This window comes from Hemibagrus wyckioides, linkage group LG22 (genome assembly GCF_019097595.1).
Source record: "Hemibagrus wyckioides isolate EC202008001 linkage group LG22, SWU_Hwy_1.0, whole genome shotgun sequence".
In the NCBI taxonomy this organism is placed as follows: Eukaryota; Metazoa; Chordata; class Actinopteri; order Siluriformes; family Bagridae; genus Hemibagrus; species Hemibagrus wyckioides.
In genome coordinates, this window is record NC_080731.1 from 5,105,166 (window position 1) to 5,127,280 (window position 22,115).

The following is a 22,115-nucleotide window of genomic DNA, read 5'->3' on the forward strand; positions in this document are numbered from 1 at the left end:
GAGACAGGTAGAGCAACGCCTCCAGATTTGACAGACAGCACTGATATGATTATTCAGCAGTTATGGAAGGAGTGAGAACAAGAACTGACTTGTTTTAGAGGCGATCCAGAACGTTTAACAACAACGTGTAACTGAATAAAAATGAAAAAAGAAAAAAAAAAAAAAAGGAAAAAGGGCGGTTCTTTAAAAATAAATAAATAAATTTATAATTGTTAGAAACCCAAAGTCAGTTTTTTTGTTTGTTTGTTTTGTTTACAAATAAAAAAATTAAAGATTGTTGGCAGCAAGTGTCAGAGCAACCAGTGCAAAAAATTATTCAGGGAGGAAGGGGAAAAAAAGTAAAAAATAAAAAAGTAAATAAATAAATAAAGAATAAAAGAAAAGATAGAAAAAAGAAATATAAAATAAGAAAAATACAGTGAAATTAAATATTTAAAATAAATTAAAAAGAAAAATAAATAAATAATAAATAAAAAAGAAAAGAAAAAAGAAATGTAAAATTAAAACAAATACAATAAAATGAAATAAGACAATTAGTAAATAAATAAAGAATAAAAGATAAGAAAAAAGTAAAGAAAAGAAAGAAAGAAATTTAAAATAAATATAATAAGATTAAATATTTAAAAGTAAATTAAAAAGAAAAAAGAAAAATAAATAAATAAAAAAGAAAAGAAAAAGAAAGACAGACAGAAGAAAAAAAGAAATAAAATAATAAACACAAATTAAATATTTTAAAAATAAATTAAAAATAAAAATAAATAAATAAATAAATAAAAAAGAAAAAAAAAAAGAAAGAAAGAAAACTTTAAAATAAAACCAAATACAATAAAACGAAATATTTAAAAATAAATTAAAAGAGGAAACAAATAAATAAAAGATAAAAGAAAAGAAGAAAAAAGGAAAGAAAGAAAGACAGAAGAAGAAGAAGAAGAAGAAGAAGAAATCCAGTGACTATTTTCCTGAAAACCTCCGTCTCATCATTGTGTAAAAACCTTCGCTTCCTGACCGGACTGACCATACAGAGTGGACGGGAGTGTGTATAAAGACTTATAGAAACTAAATAATATTTTTATGAGATTTTAACCATCAGGACTGTGACAGTTAAGCAGCACACTCCACAGCATGTGGGCGGAGCCTCTGAGGCTGAGATTACACCAATAAAAGCAGCACCGTCTCAGAGAACACGGACGTCCTAAAATCACGTCCTAAAAATCACCCACCACGTGGATCTTGAGGTCGATGGACAGTCTAACGTGGTAAGGCACGTCGTACTCCCTCATGTCTACGATATTGTCCAGCTGGTCAGCCATTTTCTTAGACGTGCCTTCTTCGTCATCTGCCGTCACGCTTCCTCCTACGAGCGCACTACGCGCACACACACACACACACACACACACACACGACACGACACATGAGGACCAAGCAGTTAACCGCTTCCCACAGAATCTCAGTGATTAATTGCATGAAGGCTTGACATCATTTTCTAAAAATTTAGTGTAGGAAAACGTCTGATCCACAGGAAGTGTGATAGAGTCGATAATTTTCCAAAACTATAGTTTGCAATAGTTTGAAATTTATACATAAATAAAACAAATTACAACAAAATGAAATAAAAAAAGGAAGTAAAAATAGTAAATTAATAAAGAAAGAATAAAAGATAAGAAAAAATAAGATAAGAAAAAAGTAAAGAAAAAGAAAGAAAGAAAGAAATTAAAATAAAAAATACAATAAAATTAAATAAATGTAAAAATAAATTAAAAAGAAAAAAGAAAAATAAATAAATAAAAAATTAAAGAAAATAAGAAAAAAGGAAAGAAAGAAAGAAAGAAAGAAAGAAAGACAATAATAAAATGTCAGTGAGGTGATAAATTATGACAGAATACATGCCACAATTCATAATACAAAGAGATTACAGTGGATATTGTGAGGCTTCTGTTTTAAATAATTTAATAATATCCTGCTAAAGGGAAGAAGCTGACACTGAGAGGGAAATTTTAATCCAATGATTAGTAATCTAATTATAGAATTTTGAAATTTATTTATTTTTATTCATTTTTATGTTAAATTATTTATTTTTTTCACCATTAAAAAAATAACAACATATATTTAAAAAATAAATAAATAAATGCTGATTATTTAATACGTCATGACGTTTAATGGTGAGGTGTTTAATGGTGAGGAGTTTAATGGTGAGGAGTTTAATGGTGAGGAGTTTAATGGTGAGGAGTTTAATGGTGAGGAGTTTAATGGTGAGGAGTTTAATGGTGAGGAGTTTAATGGTGAGGTGTTTAATGGTGAGGTGTTTAATGGTGAGGTGTTTAATGGTGAGGTGTTTAATGGTGAGGTGTTTAATGGTGAGGAGTTTAATGGTGAGGAGTGTAATGGTGAGGAGTGTAATGGTGAGGAGTGTAATGGTGAGGAGTGTAATGGTGAGGAGTTTAATGGTTAATGGTCATCTCCTCTGCAGTACCTGGACAGCATGCTGGTGTAGGCATCGTTAGATTTCTCTCTCTCTCTGTTCTTCCTCACTGCAGGAGAGATCTCCCTCTTCACTTTCACCAGATCATCCACCGTGTTAAAGGACAGTTTAATGTAGGTCCTCTTCAGGCCCACCAAGTGGTTATGCTGATTGATAGATAGATAGATAGATAGATAGATAGATAGATAGATAGATAGATAGATAGATAGATAGATAGATAGATAGATAGATAGATAGATAGATAGATAGATAGATAGATAGATAGATAGATAGATAGATAGATAGATAGCAATAAATATCTTTAATCTAAATACACTTTCATGCGTTTAAAACATAAAATCAGAGAGAGAGAGAGAGAGAGAGAGAGAGAGAGAGAGAGAGAGAAAGAAATAAAGAAAGAAAGAAAGAAAGACTGAATGAATAGACGAGGGAAGAAGTCTCCTCACCAGGTCCAGATCCTCTTTGGGAACTGTCTCCAGCTTAGCGATCTTTCCTTGGAACTTCTTTGACAAAAAGGAGATAACTTCTCTCTCACAGTTCTGAAAGAAAGATCAGGACATAACTCTCACTCCCACTCTCTCTTACACACTCTGTATCCTTATCATCTCTCTCTCTCTCTCTCACACACACACACACTAACCTTTTTAGTTGCTATGTAGAAGTAGGGCTTATACGGCAGTGCCACCTGTTTGAGGAGAACAGAGACAGAGACAGAGACAGACAGACAGACAGACAGACAGACAGAGTTACAGGTTGTTTCATGCTGCAGGTGAGAGATTAATCCCATCAGTATTGAGAGATGTTCCTTACCTTAAATCTGCTGCCATCTTCCTGAATGAAATAATAATCCACTGCGCTGATCATCCGCTTATCATCATCCAGAATCTCCGTCTGGACACAGAGACACAGATCACATGATCACAACGAGAACCAGAGACACAGATCACATGATCACAACGAGAACCAGAGACACAGATCACATGATCACAACGAGAACCAGAGACACAGATCACATGATCACAACGAGAACCAGAGACACAGATCACATGATCACAACGAGAACCAGAGACACAGATCACATGATCACAGAGAGAACCTCGTCTACAGAACATTACCGAGTTCCCTTCACACACTGCAGCTTCTCCTTACACACCTTACTTTATACACAAAATAATATTGATAGATGAAAGGAAGGAATGAAGGAATGAAGGATGGATGGATGGATGGAAGAAAGGAAGAAAGAAAGAAAGAAAGAAAGAAAGAAAGAAAGAAAGAAAGAAAGAAAGAAAGAAAGAAAGAAAGAAAGAAAGAAAGAAAGAAAGAAAGAAAGAAAGAAAGAAAGAAAGAAAGAAAGAAAGAAAGGATGGATGGATGGAAGGAGGAAAGGATGGATGGATGGATGGATGTAAGGAAGAAAGGAATGAAGGATGGATGGATGGATGGATGGATGGATGGAATGAAGGAAGGAAGGAAGGAAGGATGGATGGATGGATGGATGGAAGAAAGGAAGGAAGGATGGATGGATGGATGGATGGAAGAAAGGCTGGATGGAAGAAAGGATGGATGGATGGAAGAAAGGAAGGAAGGAAGGCTGGATGGAAGAAAGGAAGGAAGGATGCAAGAAAGGAAGGAAGGATGGAAGGGCGAAAGAAAGAAAGAAAGAAAGAAAGAAAGAAAGAAAGAAAGAAAGAAAGAAAGAAAGAAAGAAATGACAGACGACCCTCAGTGTGGGCGGAGTCACGTCTGTTGTCTGGACGTGTGAAATCACGTGTCCTCACCGGATGCATGTTGATCAACCAGCCGGTTTTTTCTCCCGGCTCCTTCATGCGCTCGCAGCCGTAGCGAGCGTCCATCTCGTCTGTGAACTGACTGCGCTCCAGACGCTTGACCGCAGACATGTTAGACACGTCATCCCTGAAAAAAGAAAGACCATCAGATCTGATCCTCTGATTAGAGTGGACGCTGTTCCATTTTCTAAGGTCACTTCATTTAATTCATCACTCTGAACTCGTCTCTATACCAGGAGTACGGTTTATGATTCAGAAATAAAAAAAAGGAGTCAGTTCAGTCGATTTGAATCAATCTGGGAATCACATTGAATCAAATTGTGAAGTGAACTGAATCATGACCAGAATGAATCACTACATGTGTATAAAATAAATACCAGAAACTGTGATGATGTAATCGATACCTGATCGGCTCTCACACGGCCCCTTAGTTCCAGTGAAAGGAACTCTTAATGCTTCAGCTTCATACCAAGACATTTTGGACAATTTCATGGTTTGTGAGAACAGTTTGGAGATGACCCCTTCCTGTTCCAACATGACTGCACACCAGTGACCAAAGCAAGGTCCATAAAGACATGGATGAGTGAGTTTGGTGTGGAGGAACTTCACAGAGTCCTGACCTCAACCTGATAGAACACCTTTGGGATGAATTAGAGTGGAGACTGTGAGCCAGACATTCTCGTCCAACATCAGTGCCTGACCTCACAAATGCGCTTCTAGAGGAATGGTCAAAAAATTCCCATAAACACACTCCTAAACCTTGTGGAAAGGGAGGGACAACTCCATATTACATTCATGTGCATGTAAAGGCAGACGTCCCAGGTTTCCCAGAATTATCTCTAATTCTGCGGCATAGTTTGATTTTGTATTATGTTTGTGTGTGTATTTCTATTTTATTTTATTTATTTTACACAGTACTCGTCTTGGCATTCACTGTTGGACAGCAAAGAAAGAATTTCTTCGTACAGGGAAACTTGTTTTCCTCACTGTGCACGTGACAAACACTTTGAATCTTGAATCTCATAAGCACCAAAAAAAAGTGATGTTTACATCAATACAAAGTAATGTCTGTACATACAGAGGTTATAAGCTGTTACAGTGTTTCGGGTATAAGTAATAATGTATTTAATAGAGGGAATCCCCGGGACAGGTTGTTTTGTTAGTGAATAAATGTATTTAATGAAGCTCTGTAACTCACTGCTGCTTGTCCTGATCTGCTCCTCCTCCTCGATCCGCTTTATATCTCCCGCTGTTTTGTAAAACCATTCTGGATTTTTTTAATCCGGTTTATTTCCACTGATGGTGTTTTTTATCCAGTAATAGCTACACACTATCAGCTAGACCGCCGTTATACCTAGCTTACCTACTCCAAGTGTTCACATTTACTTTCCTTCGGCTATTTTCCTCAATCAAACTACAAAACACCAATCTCTTTCTTCGAATTTAATAAACTTAATCCATGTCCAACATTAAACTACGACCAAGTTTCTGTTTATTAACCATAACTGCCTCTAACATGCAGTCAGAATTTGGCGCGTTCTGCACACCACTTCCTCAGCTTCCGACGCCATAACCCCCACCCACTATTCGCGACAGCCAATCCATAGCGAGAACGCACCACCAGCTCCCGCCTCTCTACGAAAGATGACCAATCAGAACCTTTGAGTGGACGTCGTACGCGTTTTCATTCTTGCAACAAGATACAAATACGGGACATTTATTGCTCGGAAAGGGTCTAATCGACGTATTATACCCTTAAAAGTGTTTTTAAAATAAAATTTAACAAAAACAAAAACAAACAAATAAATAAATAAATACACGACGCCGAGGACCAATCACAAACGTCAGAGGTTCCACTGGAGATTACTTCCACCCGTATTCCGTTTTACACTCACAAACCCAACCGAAAAAGAGGCGTATTGGGCGGAGCCTGTCTGAATATAGGTGGGAAAAGATAACTCCGCCTGTGTTAAAGGAAGTAACTAGCTAGCTAAGATATCAGACTAGTTTAGTTTCTTTTAAGTGCAGAATTAATCGTTTAACTTGTTTATTTCAGATATTTGTTGACGATTCGTAAGTATTTTTAGACGTATGGGATATCACAGAACGCGAATTAAGCACGTGTTTATGTTAGCTAAGCGTCCAAGCTAGCTACCTGTATAGGTGTTGTGGTTCGCGCTGGTCAGCATGATGGCATGAGGGACAGCCTGAGAATGGACACGCCGATCTTTGCTTTATAATCGGTTTGAGATGAGGGACTTGTAAAACATCCGGGCTGAAATTAGTTTAGTTTAGCGAGCTATTCAGAGCAGAGGTGGCAGGTTCGAGTGTTTGTGTTCAGACTGGATGTCATGGTTTATTCCTGGAACCATGTCCTGTAAATCTAAAGTAGCCCCCAGTGTGGATTTTGACCACAGCTGCTCGGATAGTGTGGAATATCTGACTCTTAACTTCGGGCCTTTTGAGACAGTCCATCGCTGGAGGAGACTTCCGCCCTGTGATGAGTTTGTAGGTGCAAGGTAATGCATGTTTAATTTATAATAATAATAATTATTATTATTATTATTATTATTATTATTATTAATCCTCCTTATCTTCTTCCAGGCGCAGCAAGCACACAGTTGTGGCCTACAGGGACGCCATCTACGTGTTTGGAGGAGATAATGGGTGAGAAGAAATGACACACCATTATCTGCACATATCCTGGTTGAAGATCTCAATCCAGATTTAATCGCCTTTTCCTAATATAATGCGCTCCAGTCTTCCGTAATGACTGGAGCGTGGCTGTGGGGATTCTGGGAAGGTTTTCCAGATGTTGGAGCATGGCTGTGTAGATGAATGATTGGTGTTCATTCACCTACAAGAGCGTTAGTGAGATCATACACTGATGTTGACAATGGTGAGGAGGTCTGCGGTTCAGTCGGTGTTCCAGTTCATACCTAAGGTGTTGAGTGGGGTTGAGTCAGAGTGAGGGTTCAGTGCAGGACACGCGAGACCTCCCACTCCAACCTTAACCTTCACACATCATGTCATCTCAGAGAGTTGTCCTCACCACCGTCACCTCTGACTCGCTTATTAAGGATAAATTAAATTAAAGTAAATACTCTGATCAGGCATAACATTATGACCAGTGAGAGGTGCCGTGAATAAGACTGATGATCTCCTCATCATGGCACCTGTTAGTGGGTGGGATATATTAGACAGCAAGTGAACATTTTGTCCTCAAAGTTGATGTGTTAGAAGCAGGAAAAATGGACAAGCGTAAGGATTTGAGCGTGTTCGACGAAGGGCCACATTGTGATGGCTAGACCACTGGATCAGAGCATCTCCAAAACTTGTGGGGTGTTCCCGGTCTGCAGTGGTCAGTATCTATCAAAAGTGTCAGATCAGGGCTGTTCTGACAGCAAAAAGAGGACCAATGTAATATTAGGCAGGTGGTCATAATGTTATCCCTGATAATTGTAATTTGCATATTCTTGTATAGCTGCTTTGCGACAGTGTCCGTTGTTAAAAGCGCTATACATATAAAAACTGAATTATTAGAGAATAATGTATGAACTATTATGAAGAGTGGCGCACTAATTTATTTATTTATTAAATAAATAAATTCTTCTCTTCCCCTTCTAAGCATTCTAACCACAACAGCATGCACTGATATCGTAATTAAAGCGAACATAACGCTTTATGATGGACTGATCAGTCAGTCACTAACAGATGTGGCCAGATGTAAACAAAATGGAGGATCAGGAGAGTTCGATGTTGTGGTGATTATCAGAGTATTTTAGGATATAACCAAAGTGTCGTCTCTCTCCTTTTCTGTCTCTCTTACAGGAAGAACATGCTTAATGACCTGCTACGCTTCGACGTGAAGGACTGCTCGTGGTGTCGGTGAGAACATCTCTCTTTACCCTAGAGCTGTAACAGAGCCTGGTGATACGATGATATCATGCCGATATTGGGAGAAATATACTTTGAGATTTTCTTTAAAATAATAATAATTACAAACTGACTGGAAGCAACTGATTTTGTTTGTTGTTGTTTTTTGTTTTAATTATTTCTATATTAACATTTAATTTTCCTTTTTCACTGTTTTATTATTTAAAAAAATTATATATATATTTTAAAATAATTAATATTTCAGTTCATAATAATACTAATATTTTAATATAAAACTTTCACATACATTTTCAGTGTATTTTTAAAAAATATATTTAAATGTAAATTTTCTTTTGCCCGTATTGAGTACATGTTAAAGGACTAACTGGTGATTTTTTTTTTTTTTTCCCCTTTTGTCTCAATCTGAGGCGTGTTTAATTTTGCACTGAGGTTAGTATGGTGAAGAATTTATAGAAGTCTCTCCTGAAATCATTATAGATGATAAACATCTGCTTTAAACTGTAGACAGTACTTCAACAAATCAACACCTTTGGACAGGAACAGGTCTTTTTTAATGGTGTTTGGACAGATTCTGGGGATCCATTAGCCTTGTTGCCTCAGTGCAGAACTAAAGGAGGACACCAATTAACTACAGTTTTTTATTAGTAGTAGTAGTAGTATTTAACCTGATATGATATGCATTTGTGTACTAGTTCTAATGTGTATAATTATACAGGGCGTTTACCACCGGGACTCCACCTGCCCCCAGATATCACCACTCCGCTGTGGTGTACGGAAGCAGCATGTTTGTGTTTGGTACGTATTTCTATTCTCATATTCACTTTAACCCTGAGAAACAGCACACACTTTACTGCCTGCTCAAAACACCCTGTCCTGCCAAATATAACGTGTAAACACACTGAGGAGGATGATGATGGACTACACTCGTGTGAATCCACCCAAGGGGCGGAGCCAACCAACATGGCCGATAAACGATGTTGCGTTTTGTCTTTCTATCTGAAGACTGTTTGTGTGTCGATCTTTAACCCTTAATTAACGATTCATCTTTCTATTCTGCTAATAGATAATTCTATTCCACATCTCTGGTCCAGTTATTATTGAGTTTTTTATATTGATGAGTCTGATTTATGCATCACTTCAGTCGAATGGGTTTCATCCAAAACTCGATATCTCAAATCAGTTCGTCTGTAAATAATAACAGCTTCGATCTAATGACAGTTTAAATAATGGGTTTAAAAATGGGCTCTGTGAGTGGAAAGTTCAGGAATAAAAAGCACCATGGCTCCAATAAATAAATAAATAATAAATAAATAAATAAATAGGAAAAAAGTTTCATATACATTTAAATAATTATCCTGTTATTTGACAAGTTGGATTAATTTAAAAATCTGTTTTTAAAAATATATATATAAAATGTATACAAATACAATATAATTATTTATTCATAGGATTTTTAAAACATTTTGTAGATTTGTTTGTTTATTTTACAGTTAAAAGGTTCCTGGATGCAAAAACTTTGAGAACCCCTATTCTAAATTGCCTGGCGTCCTGTTTATAAATATAATAATAATAATAATAATAAAATGCACAACTCAAGATTTTTCAAGATTATTTTGAAAATTGCAGTTGTCTCTTTTTGTCCAGAAGGTGGCGCTAGTATGGCGCTAAAAATGTAAAGGTCTTTTATTTTTGTTATTAGAAAAATGTTTTTATGTGATTTCGATTTTTTATGTTTTCATACGTAAGGAGAATTTTTTAGTTTTTTATTTCAGTCATTTATATATGTCTCATGATTTATTTATTTATTTTTATAAAAATATATTGTTTGTTTTTGTTTTTGTTTATTTATTTATTTATTTATTTTAGTTTATTTGAAATGAATTGTTTTATTTAATTGTTCGTTTATTTTCATACTTTTTCCATCCAGATTCTTCTTCTGTATAAATTCTATAATGGTTTCTTCCACCCTGAATAAGGAGGAATCAAGTGTGTTGTTTTTATGTCATTGCTCTTGTAATAAACATGTTTCTGTCTGTCTGTGGCTGTATATTGTAGGTGGTTATACAGGTGATATCTATTCAAACTCCAACCTGAAAAACAAAAACGATCTGTTCGAGTATAAGTTTGCCACGGGTCAGTGGACGGAGTGGAAGGTGGAAGGAAGGTAAAAGGTTTTGCATTAAAAATGTTTTTGAGTTGTAGAGTTTTGCACAGCTTCTTAGACCTTTCTCAACGTTTCAGGTTAGTGGCACGCTCCGCCCACGGGGCCACGGTGTATAACGACAAGCTGTGGATCTTTGCTGGCTATGACGGAAATGCAAGGTAGGTTTATGAAGAACATTTAAAGGATTTTCTTTAATATCTCTGCATGTCACAGAGCAGATATGTGCTGTAGGTTATTGCCGTATGAATCTGATGTTTTCCCCCCTTCAGGCTGAATGACATGTGGACTATCGGCCTTCAGGATCGAGAGCAGGCCTGCTGGGAGGAGGTGGGTACGGGTTTCGAGGCTGTGTGTTTTGCTCTTCGATCTAAAATGCAGCAGTGAAAAATGATGCTCTGTGCAGATCGAGCAGAGCGGAGAGATTCCCCCGTCCTGCTGTAACTTCCCTGTAGCTGTGTGCCGGGACAAGATGTTCGTCTTCTCTGGACAGAGTGGAGCCAAAATCACCAACAACCTTTTTCAGTTTGAGTTTGAAGGTCACATGTGAGTGCAACATAGATGGATCTGAATCAGACGTGGTTTGTGAATCAAATACTCTTACTGAATCAGACATGATTCTAAAATTGAATGCACTTACTGAATCAGATGTGATTCTTGAATCGAATACTCTTAATGAATCAGATATGATGCTTAAATCGAATACACTTACTGAATCAGACGTGATTCTTGAATCAAATATACTTACTGAATCAGATATGATTCTGGAATCAAATAATCTTACTGAATCAGACGTGATTGTTGAATCAAATACTCTTACTGAATCAGACATGATTCTTGAATCAAATACACTTACTGAATCAGACGTGATTCTTGAATCAAATACACTTACTGAATCAGACGTGATTCTTGAATCAAATACACTTACTGAATCAGACGTGATTCTTGAATCAAATACACTTACTGAATCAGACGTGATTCTTGAATCAAATACTCTTACTGAATCAGATGTGATTCTGGAATCAAATAATCTTACTGAATCAGACGTGATTGTTGAATCAAATACTCTTACTGAATCAGATGTGATTCATGAATCAAATACACTTATTGAATCGGATTACACATTATAAACCAGATGCACTTCATGGATCAGATAGGCCTCCTGAATTTGAGGCCCTTTCTGAATCAGGTGCACTTCTTAATTAAGTTGTGCTTCATGGATCATATGCAGTTCACTAAATCAGTTATAGTTACCAAATCTCTGTATTGTTCTCACAGATGGACCCGCATCCCTACCGAGCATTTACTCAGAGGTTCCCCACCACCACCACAGAGGCGTTATGGCCACACCATGGTCGCGTTCGACCGCCACCTCTATGTGTTTGGTGGAGCTGCAGATAACACGCTGCCCAATGAGCTGCACTGCTACGATGTGGACTCTCAGACGTGGGAGGTGATCCAGCCCAGTGCCGACAGTGAGGTACGTTCATTAATGAGCACTGCAGTAAAGAATTTCCTGGCAGGAGAAAAATGTAAATAGAACCCTAAATTCCTGGACACCTTAGAACACCATATAATATAATTGCATTAAACTTAGCATTACTCAAACACACATCATTTTATGAACCATGGACGTTTTCTCTCAGATGCCTAGCGGGAGACTGTTCCACGCTGCAGCAGTGATCCACGATGCCATGTACATTTTCGGAGGAACAGTCGATAACAACGTCCGCAGTGGAGAGATGTACAGATTTCAGGTGGCCAGCTTATTCATACAACTTTAAAACACATTAAAGGTCCACTATTCCTCTGAGACAAAGGAGTAGAAAAATTAAAAACACCTTCCTAAGGTGTTTCATTCCTCTTATACCATGTTAAAATGCACACTTTAATATAAACCTGTGAATTGCGGCTACAGTAAAGTAATTGAAACCTCCTGAGCAACCTGAATCCAGATGTTGCTGCATTTACTACAGCATTCATTTATTCATGTTTATGTATGTAGGCTTAGCCTTCTTGTCCTGATGTTCTTTCTCCCCCTCCTTCATTCTGTCAGTTCTCTTGTTATCCGAAATGCACCCTTCACGAAGACTACGGAAAGCTGTGGGAAAACAGACAGTTCTGCGACGTGGAGTTCATCCTCGGAGAGGTCCGTCCCCATCCCATAATAATCTATGAACGCTTTACTGCTGAAAAGATTTGTATGAGCATCGTAATGTTGCTGTTGACATGCATTCAGAATGTAAATACTTCTGTCTCTCTTTCTCTATTGCTGTCCCCAGAGGGAGGAGAGGGTGCTGGGCCATATCGCCATAGTAACGGCACGATGTCAGTGGCTGCGGAAGAAGATTCTTCAGACCAGAGATCGACAGAAACAAGTGAGATTACAGCATCGTTACTTGAGCGGTGCTCATACGAAAAAGTGCTGGATCGGGAATCAAAACCGAGTCGACTCTGAATCAAATCTGAATTGACTCTGAAAAACAAACCGAGTCAGGCGATCATCCGCGTTTCATAGCAGTGAGAAAGTGAATTGACTCTGACTTGACTCTGAATCAACAACGAATCGACTCCGAAGATAGCTATAGCATCTACATTGGATTTATATAATTATGCAGTAATTTATTTAGCACCGGTCCTGTGCTCTCTGTGCTTTTTCCGATTTTCTGTGTGCAAAATTCTGCATTTAGTGGAAGTTTGAATCTCTCTCTCTCTATCTCTAGCGCTTGATTGCGGTGAGAAAGTAATTCGAGTCTGAATCAAAACTGAGTCGAATCTGAATAATCTCTGAATTGACTCTAAAAAACACAGCAATCACCCTGTGTGTGAGTTAAACTGAGTCGGGTGATCTTTAGCATTTCATAGCAGTGAGAAAGTGAATTGACTCTGAATCAACAACGAATCGATTCTGAAGATAGCTATAGCCTCTATATTGAGTTTATATAATTATTTAATAATTTGAATAATTGATTTTCTGTGTGGAAAATTCTGCATTTAGTGGATGTTTTAATCTCTCTCTCTCTCTCTCTCTCTCTCTCTGTAGAGGAGTAAGCAGGAGGCCAGTGAGGAGAGCGAGGAGTCTGGTGCAGTCAGACAGAAGGACAGCTCCACCACTGCAAAGCCATCAGGAGGTCCTCCTCTGTTGGAGGTGTTCATCAGAGAGGCCGAAGCTCAGCCGTTTGAGGTCCTGATGCAGTTTCTGTACACGGACAAGATCCAGTATCCACGCAGAGGTCTGTACTCACTACATACTCTTTACAAAGCAGAAAAACGTTAGGAATTAAATGATCGATGAAGTCAGCGCTGTTAGCTTTAACATAAGAGATGTTTCTTCCTAAATTCATAGAGTTCCTGAACCTTTTTTGAGGAATTTGAAGGCTAGCCAGTCTCAAAGGTTCTAGTACTAGTGCTGTAAAGTACTAGTCTTGTGCTGTAACTAAAATGATCTCATTTAAAATAGATGAAAAACTCAGTTATATTTAATAAAGAGACTGGAATAAAGGTTCCCACAGTGGAAAAAAATGAGCCTAATATGTGCAAGCTGCATCCGATAACAATTACCGCAAACCGCTCTGTTTCACTTTCATATAATAACAAACATATTATATCAAAAAATAAACCCAACACGTCACGCTCTCTGAACGAACCCGCTTCCCTTTTCTCCGCTTCTCCCTCAGGCCATGTTCAAGATGTCCTGTTGATCATGGACGTATATAAACTTGCCCTGAGTTTCAAGCTTTCGCGGCTGGAGCAGCTGTGTGTGCAGTACATCGAGGCCTCGGTTGACCTGCAGAACGTCCTCAGCGTGTGTGAGAATGCAAACAAACTGCAGCTCGACCAGCTCAAGGTGATCCAGAAATGAAAGTATTGGCACTGGTTTAAATAGAGTTAGCACTGAGAAGAACAGCTACATATGTACTAATGTTATGGGTGTTTTCTCACTGCACCTAATAAGATCTGGTCCAAATAGGAACATAAGGGTTGTAGTTCATTTCCTACCAACTATGAATATGGTTAAAGCGATTTCAGTGACATTACGGTGTGTAACAGTGGCACAAAGCAGCTTTACCTAAATCTAGCTAGTAGATCAGATGGAATTTAGATTGAAGTCAGAGGAAATGTGGCCGTGCTTTATGTACTCCTTATTGTTTAAGAGTTTTTAGCGTATCAATATAGCAATTAAGAAACCTACGATACAGAACAGTTCTCTCATTGTGTGTGTGTGTGTGTGTGTTTGCTCAGGAGCACTGCCTTAACTTCGTGGTGAAGGAGACTCACTTTAATCAGGTGATCATGACCAAGGAGTTTGAGCATCTTTCCACTCCCCTCATCGTGGAGATCGTGAGACGCAAACAACAGCCACCTCCCAGAGTCTACTCTGACCAGCCGGTCGATATCGGTATGACACCTGTTACACAGACGTACAGTACAGTATAGGGACAGAAGTTTGTGCACCCCATGACCAGTGGCCTAATGGAGCTGAGGATTGTGGATTCGAGTCCCATCTGGGTCAGCTTTCAGCAAGGTCAACTGGTTAAGGCTCTGGGTCGTTGACCGGAAGATTGGGGTTCAAGTCCCAGCACAGCCAGGCTGCCACTGTTGGGGCCCTTGAGCAAGGCCCTTATCCCACCTTCCTTCAGGGGGACTGTATCATGGTCTCTGACCCAAGGATGGGATATGCGAAGAAAGAATTTCACTGTGCAGTAATGTATATGTGATCACATTAATTTTCCTAAACGGTTACCAGAATGTAGAATGTCTAGAATGTTTGTCCACTGTATTTACATTTCTGGCATTTGGTAGACGCCCTGATCCAGAGGGACTTGCATTTTATCCCATTTTTATACAACTGAGGGTTAAGGGCCTTGCTCAAGGGACAGCTAGGGATTTGAACTCACAACCTTCTGATCAATAGTCCAACGTCTCAGCCACTAAGCTACCACTTCCCCATTTCATCCAGTATTTCCCATGACTGGAACTAAAAGACTGAAACCTGTACCTGCATGACAATGTCCCTGAGCACAAAGCACAGAGCTCCATGAAGACATGGTGTGTTAAGGTCAGAGTGGAAGAACTTAAGTGTCCTGAACAGAGCCCTGTCTCTGACTCAACCCCACTGAATACCTTTGGGATGAACTGGAACACTGACTGAACCCCAGACCTCCAACATCAGTGTCTGATCTCACTAACGCTCTTATAGCTGAATGAACACAAATCCCCACAGCCTAGTCCTCCAACATCTAGTCCAAAACCTTCACAGAAGATTGTAGTGCATTATAACTGGGAAAAGGGGAGATGAGTCTTAAATCTGATGGTTAAAAAAAATCATATATGGACATGGTCAGGTGTTCATAAAGATTTGGCTGTATAGTTTATTCTTATACACACATACAGAGACCTAAATACCACCTAGACTACTAAAATAAATAGGAGCACCTTTGATTACATTAAAAATTGCTGGATTTATGAGCATGCATGAGATTCTGTCCTCCTTGAATCTCAAACTAACTAGCATTTATCAGGGATTTCAGTATTTAAGCTTCAGGACATCCTGCAATAATCGTTATGTGCCCTAATCAGGCATATCATTATGACCACCTGACTAATATTGTGTTGGTCCCCTCTTTTGCTGCCAAAACAGCCCTGACCCGTCCTGCACTGTGTATTCTGACCCCTTTCTATCAGAACCAGCATTAACTTCTTCAGCAGTTTGAGCAACAGTAGCTCGTCTGTTGGATCGGATCACACGGGCCAGCCTTCGCTCCCCACGTGCATCACTGAGCCTTGCCCGTCCATGACCCTGTCACCGGTTCACCACTGTTCCTTCCTTGGACCACTTTTGATAGATACTGACCACTGCAGACCGGGAACACCCCACAAGAGCTGCAGTTTTGGAGATGCTCTGATCCAGTGGTCTAGCCATCACAATTTGGCCCTTCGTCAAACTCGCTCAAATCCTTACGCTTGTCCATTTTTCCTGCTTCTAACATCAACTTTGAGGACAAAATGTTCACTTGCTGCGTAATATATCCCACCCACTAACAGGTGACATGATGAGATCATCAGTCTTATTCACTTCACCTCTCAGTGCTCATAATGTTATGCCTGATCGGTGTATATTTATCAACAGCATTATGTATGCTAGCTAGCTTTATTATAGCACATGGTCTGTGGCTAAAATTTTTCGAAAAATGCCATGATCTCATTTATTAATCATTTGAAGCTCTATTTGTGTTTTTTTTTTTATTTTTGGGTTCGTCACACAGGTACATCTCTGGTGCAGGACATGAAGGCTTACCTGGAAGGGGCGGGGCTGGAATTCTGTGACATCATCCTGCTGTTGGACGGTCATCCTCGTCCAGCCCACAAAGCCATTCTGGCAGCTCGCTCCAGGTATACCTTTATCACTCAGGCCACAGAATCACCACAACCCTGCAGAATTCTCAAATCTGATTGGTCGTAAGACGACAGGCGAGACTTTCTGTCTCATTAAGCAGAGAGAATGTATTTATAGATGAATGGAGGAGATTTACTTATTAACAAGTTGTCGTTTTTCCTACCAGCTATTTTGAAGCGATGTTCCGCTCCTTCATGCCTGAGGATGGACAGGTGAACATCTCTATAGGAGAAATGGTGCCGAGCAAACAGGCCTTCGAGTCCATGCTGCGCTACATTTATTACGGAGACGTCAACATGCCTCCGGAGGACTCTCTGTATCCTTTAAGAGCATGCCAAATATATCTCTCTCTCACACACACACACACAGTAAAGAATATCTGACCTAAGAAGAGCAATAATTCCTCCATTTGCATATGAAGCATAGCTCTATCAGGGTGAAATTATTGGTACTTATTGTGTAAAAATGATTGTTGATCTAACAAATGCTTTGTAGTAATGGCTGCACGAAGGAGGAATGATTGAGTGGATCAAGCAGAATATCATCAGAAAGCAGAATGGCTAGAAGAGGTAGTATTAGAGGTGTTAAAAAAAATTCATTAAACACAGGCAAATATTTATAGATAAAGACAATTTCATGTATGTTAAAAGTAAATATTATGTATACACCGATCAGGCATAACATTATGACCACTGAGAGGTGCCGTGAATAAGGCTGATGATCTCCTCATCATGGCACTTGTTAGTGGGTGGGATATATTAGGCAGCAAGTGAACATTTTGTCCTCAAAGTTGATGTGTTAGAAGCAGGAAAAATGGACAAGAGTAAGGATTTAAGCGAGTTTGACGAAGGACCAGATTGTGATGGCTAGACCACTGGATCAGAGCATCTCCAAAACTGCAGCTCTTGTGGGGTGTTCCCGGTCTGCAGTGGTCAGTATCTATCAAAAGTGATCCAAGGAAGGAACCAACACAATATTAGACAAGTGGTCATAATGTTATGCCTGATCTGTGTATATAATTGTATATGTGTATATATATATATATATAATGTATCACAAAGTCAGTAAAATATAAGCATAGGTGACAAGTTATGGTTCTGTTGTTTTGAGGTACCAGAAATCTCTCATCCTTAACCCGAGCACAGGTACCTGTTTGCGGCTCCGTATTATTACGGCTTCTCGAACAACAGGCTGCAGGCGTACTGCAAGCAGAACCTGGAGATGAACGTTACCGTAGAGAACGTCTTGCAGGTAAGACCTCAGTGGATCACAGACGATAAGCAGCCTGCTATAAATAACATAACAGGAGCACAGAGAGAGAGAGACAAGATAAGAGATCACGGTCTTTAAAGCACATCTTCACTGCAGACAACAGGATAGTCGCACTGGCTTTGTGTGGATGGCGTCTTTATGATTAAATGAAGCCTTTATTTTGTCACATATACTTTAGAGAGGGATCAAGAAACCAGTCCTGGCAGCTGGGGCTTGAACCCCTGACCTTCTGATCAGAAACCCAGAGCCATAACCTTTATTTCTACGTGTCTACTCCACTCTGCAGTCTCGGATTCTTTCTGAGCTAGGGGCTGTGTGACGTACTTAAAATATTATCTCATGACATTTAAAGACATTTCTCCGGAATCACGATATTTATGCTGCATTCATCTGAGTCAGAGCTTAGAATTATGTCATGAGCAACCTCCGTGCTCTGGAGCTACACTGAGGACGTAACCCACAGTCAGGACGCCTCCAGACTCCTCTTTTGTTAGAGACAAGATTGCAGCTCATGAAACAAACAAGCTGTAGGCAAATATCTCTGTGTTAATACACCGATCAGGCATAACATTATGAGCAGTGAGAGGTGAAGTGAATAACACTGATGATCTCCTCAGCTGTTAGTGGGTGGGATATTTTAGGCAGCAAGTGAACATTTTGTCCTCAAAGTTGATGTTAGAAGCAGGAGAAATGGACAAGTGACAGAGTTTGACCAAGGGCCAAATTGTGATGGCTAGACCACTGGATCAGAGCATCTCCAAAACTGCAGCTCTTGTGGGGTGTCTGCAGTGGTCAGTATCTATCAAAAGTGGTCCAAGGAAGGAACAGTGGTGAACCGGCGACAGGGTCATGGGCGGCCGAGGCTCATCGATGCACAGATCTCAATCCAATGTGGGATGTGCTGGATGAACAAGTCCGATCCACGGTGACCCCACCTCACAACTTACAGGATCTGCTGCTAACATCCCCTCACACATACCCTCCATGATGTATATGTCAAAGCGTCGTGTATATTAGAACGAGATAACGAAAAAGGATGAGCTGCGTTCTAACATCTTAGTAATTCCATGAAGACAAATGAAAAGAGAGGCTTGTGAAAGAATCATAAGAGATGACCTAACCAGTTTCATCGATGTGTGTTACTATAACCGCCCAAGCGTTTCACCTGATATTTTTCTCCTCGTTCTGTCCAGATACTGGAGGCAGCGGATAAGACCCAGGCTCTGGACATGAAGAAGCACTGTCTGCATATCATAGTGCACCAGTTTATCAAGGTGGGTGTACTGCTGAGCGGCGCTCTGCGGCTGTGCTGGTTACCTGACCACGGCTAAAGCCTCTCATCGCCTCTCTGCCGTCTCCGCTTCTAATCAGTGCGAGATCTGGGTCTAATTCAGATCGGTAGCGGTTTGACGTTGATCGATACAATACAGTGTGTTTGCATGGAGCATGAATGTGCCAAAACACTAGCTCAGTATTTTTTTTTAAATTTTTTTCTTTAATTCATTTCTGTTTTTATTCCGCTCCGTTTAATTTGCTGTGTGTTTGGTTTGATTTGGTTTCCTGTCAGTTTATTGGTTTTTTGCTCTGCTCTCCTTTCCCCCAAAGGTGTCCAAGCTCCCCAACCTGCGATCGCTCAGCCAGCCGCTGCTGTTGGACATCATAGAGTCTCTGGCATCACACATATCAGATAAACAGTGTGCCGAGATGAGCTCCGATATATAGGCATGTCTCCTGGTCTCGTCTCCTGGTCTCGTCTCTTCTCACCTGTTTATTTATTCATCTCATGCAGCGTCTCTGCCGTTTCTCCCCTCCCCCTTTTTTCTCTCCTTGCGCTTCTTCTTCCTGCAGCCTGCTTTCTCTTTCTGAATCTGTGGAAAGTTCTGTGCATGGTTGACGGATAAAACTAACACATTCATTCACTAACCGGTTTAAAGTACCTCTGAACATGCCGCTTTAATCCGTTAAAAACATATATAGTGTAGGATAAACCGTCCTGATATAACTGACTCTCTCATAATACCGTATTTATAAATATTAACGAATATGCTAATCAGAAAGGCTTCCATGTCTGTGCTGCTGTCCCAAATAACTAGCTAATAAGTTCAAGCGATGTTGTTATACTACACTTCGGGATTGATTGTTTTCCTATACTATATGGGCAGTATGTGCTCTCACGCCCATATGTGGTTTCTTCCTCAAACTTTTGCCATGGTCTTTTATATGCTGTAGCTGTTCACTGTGCTCCTGTGAGCAAAGCGAGCTTCATGAAGACATGATTTGAGGAGGTCAGGAGTGGAAGAACTCTAGTGTCCTGCACTGACGACACTCCTGAAGCCTTTATTATCGCCACACATACATTACAGCTTTTCTTCGCATATCCCAGCTGAGGAAAGTTGGGGTCAGAGAGTGCAGGGGCAGCTATGATACAGAGCTGAGAGGGTTAAGGACCTTACTCAACTACCCAGCAGTGGAGCTTGGTGGTGCTGGGGCTTGAACCCCGATCCTCCGATTAACAACCCAGAGCCTTGACCACTTGAGCCACCACTGTCCTGCACTGACTCAAACTCAACCCCACTGAACACCTTTGGGATGAACTGGAACATTGACTATGCTCTCGACATCGTTGTCTGATCTCACTAATGCTCTTATGGCTGAATCTCCAAAATCCTTCCCAGAAGAGTGGAGAGCTTCTAATAACAGAAACAGGATGTTCGACATGAACATATGGCGTAATAGTCATGCGTGCACATACTTTAAACCATACAGTGTATTTAATTTATTTATATACATATATCGTCAAGTTCAATACACTAGTCAATTTCCATCGTCTGATAATTTGCATATCGGCTGTGATTGGTCCAGAGCACTTCAGCCTGTTTTCTGACATCACAACTCTTCTTTTTCTGACCTCTCTTTCTCTTTTGGTCAGAAAGTAACGCATTAAACAATGTTCTGAGGTACTTCAAAGTGACTGTAAAACAATACATGAATATAGAATGACTGTAATTCCAGTTATATGAACGATTATAACCAACAAACTCCTCTTTCCGCCGGTGCCGTTATCCTAATCCTAGTCCATCCTATTAAGTGCTTTGATTCTCTGAATGTTTTCTATACAGCACTGTAAATATTATATCCTGAGATTTATTTATTCCTAAACTATTTGGACCTCTTTGTTGTCAGTTTCCGCTTGCAGTCCCACGACTGTGACCTAAATAAATAAATATGTACAGCTTGCGGTATTGTATGATTTGTATACTAACTGCAGAGACTCTGAGAGTGGACTACTTCTTCTTCCTTAATAAAAAAATTGTAATAAAAGTGTTTGGTCATTCATACGTGAGTCATTTATTCATTCCCAAAGGAGAGGGAGGTGAATTTTTATGCAATCGCAAATAGATTCCTGACATATAAATCCAGATTAATTTTTTACAAAATTGTAAAAAGGGGGGGTGAAAACTTCTGCAAGGCAACGCAGCTTGGATCTGATAACAGGCTTGTAAACAGACTGTAAATCGACCAGACTTGGAATTGAAGCGGTTTCTAAAGTTTGCAACAGTGTTTTAGTTGTTTCTTTGTCTAAGTGATGACCATCTTTCTACCTCTGACTCTCTGCTGATTCTTGGATGGAGAGAATGAAACAAAAGTTGGAATGAAAGACGGGTTTGGGACAGACGCACAAAGAGGCTTATTGATGGGGTGAGTCTATGCTCTTAAACACCACTGCCAGTGAGTGCAACTGGACCTGAGGGGCATTTAGGCCACCCAAAGCCTCAAGGCTTCAACACTGGTGCACAAAAAATCCCCAAAACGGCTTTAACCGTATGCAGAAATGACATCTCTCTTGCATTTAAAGCCTGGACATTGCGTCATGTGAACCTGATGTGCACTGAAGGCTGGAAAAAGCTGAAATATTCACACAATGAAACTAAACAACTGAGCTGTATTTGCAATTTGAGTCATTTTTGCTTTTTATTTTTCATAAATGACAGGAATGGGTTAATAGTTTTCTTATAATTTACTACTTTCTTAGTGCATCACTACATAAATCCCTCATTTTCAGACTGCATAAGAAATGATATGCGATATTTTCTTATATTCACATAAATTATATATGACTCC

The 22,115-nt window shown here is 39.5% G+C and overlaps 2 protein-coding genes across 2 annotated transcripts in view; one reads left to right on the forward strand and one right to left on the reverse strand.

Moving 5' to 3' along the window:
- The window catches only part of pole (polymerase (DNA directed), epsilon), a 34,344-nt gene extending 28,515 nt beyond the window's left edge, over window positions 1-5,829 (reverse strand). The window contains exons 1-7 of the mRNA XM_058375566.1: window positions 5,465-5,829; window positions 4,258-4,393; window positions 3,290-3,370; window positions 3,120-3,164; window positions 2,926-3,018; window positions 2,471-2,625; window positions 1,221-1,365 (exon numbers count right to left, since the gene is read on the reverse strand). Of these exons, the coding sequence (XP_058231549.1) occupies window positions 1,221-1,365; window positions 2,471-2,625; window positions 2,926-3,018; window positions 3,120-3,164; window positions 3,290-3,370; window positions 4,258-4,393; window positions 5,465-5,532 (723 nt within the window). The 5' untranslated portion in view covers window positions 5,533-5,829. The remainder of the gene's footprint in view (window positions 1-1,220; window positions 1,366-2,470; window positions 2,626-2,925; window positions 3,019-3,119; window positions 3,165-3,289; window positions 3,371-4,257; window positions 4,394-5,464) is intronic.
- A 369-nt stretch (window positions 5,830-6,198) lies between these two features.
- lztr1 (leucine zipper like post translational regulator 1) lies at window positions 6,199-21,329 on the forward strand. The gene is made up of 20 exons (XM_058375238.1): window positions 6,199-6,785; window positions 6,871-6,933; window positions 8,098-8,154; window positions 8,879-8,958; window positions 10,219-10,327; window positions 10,405-10,485; window positions 10,597-10,654; window positions 10,731-10,870; window positions 11,603-11,804; window positions 11,971-12,081; window positions 12,381-12,473; window positions 12,607-12,702; window positions 13,368-13,557; window positions 14,002-14,171; window positions 14,567-14,723; window positions 16,591-16,717; window positions 16,888-17,037; window positions 17,867-17,972; window positions 19,187-19,267; window positions 19,599-21,329. Exons 1-20 carry the CDS (start codon window positions 6,613-6,615, stop codon window positions 19,713-19,715), a joined length of 2,361 nt encoding a protein of 786 aa, XP_058231221.1. The 5' UTR covers window positions 6,199-6,612; the 3' UTR covers window positions 19,716-21,329.
- Window positions 21,330-22,115: the final 786 nt, after the last annotated feature.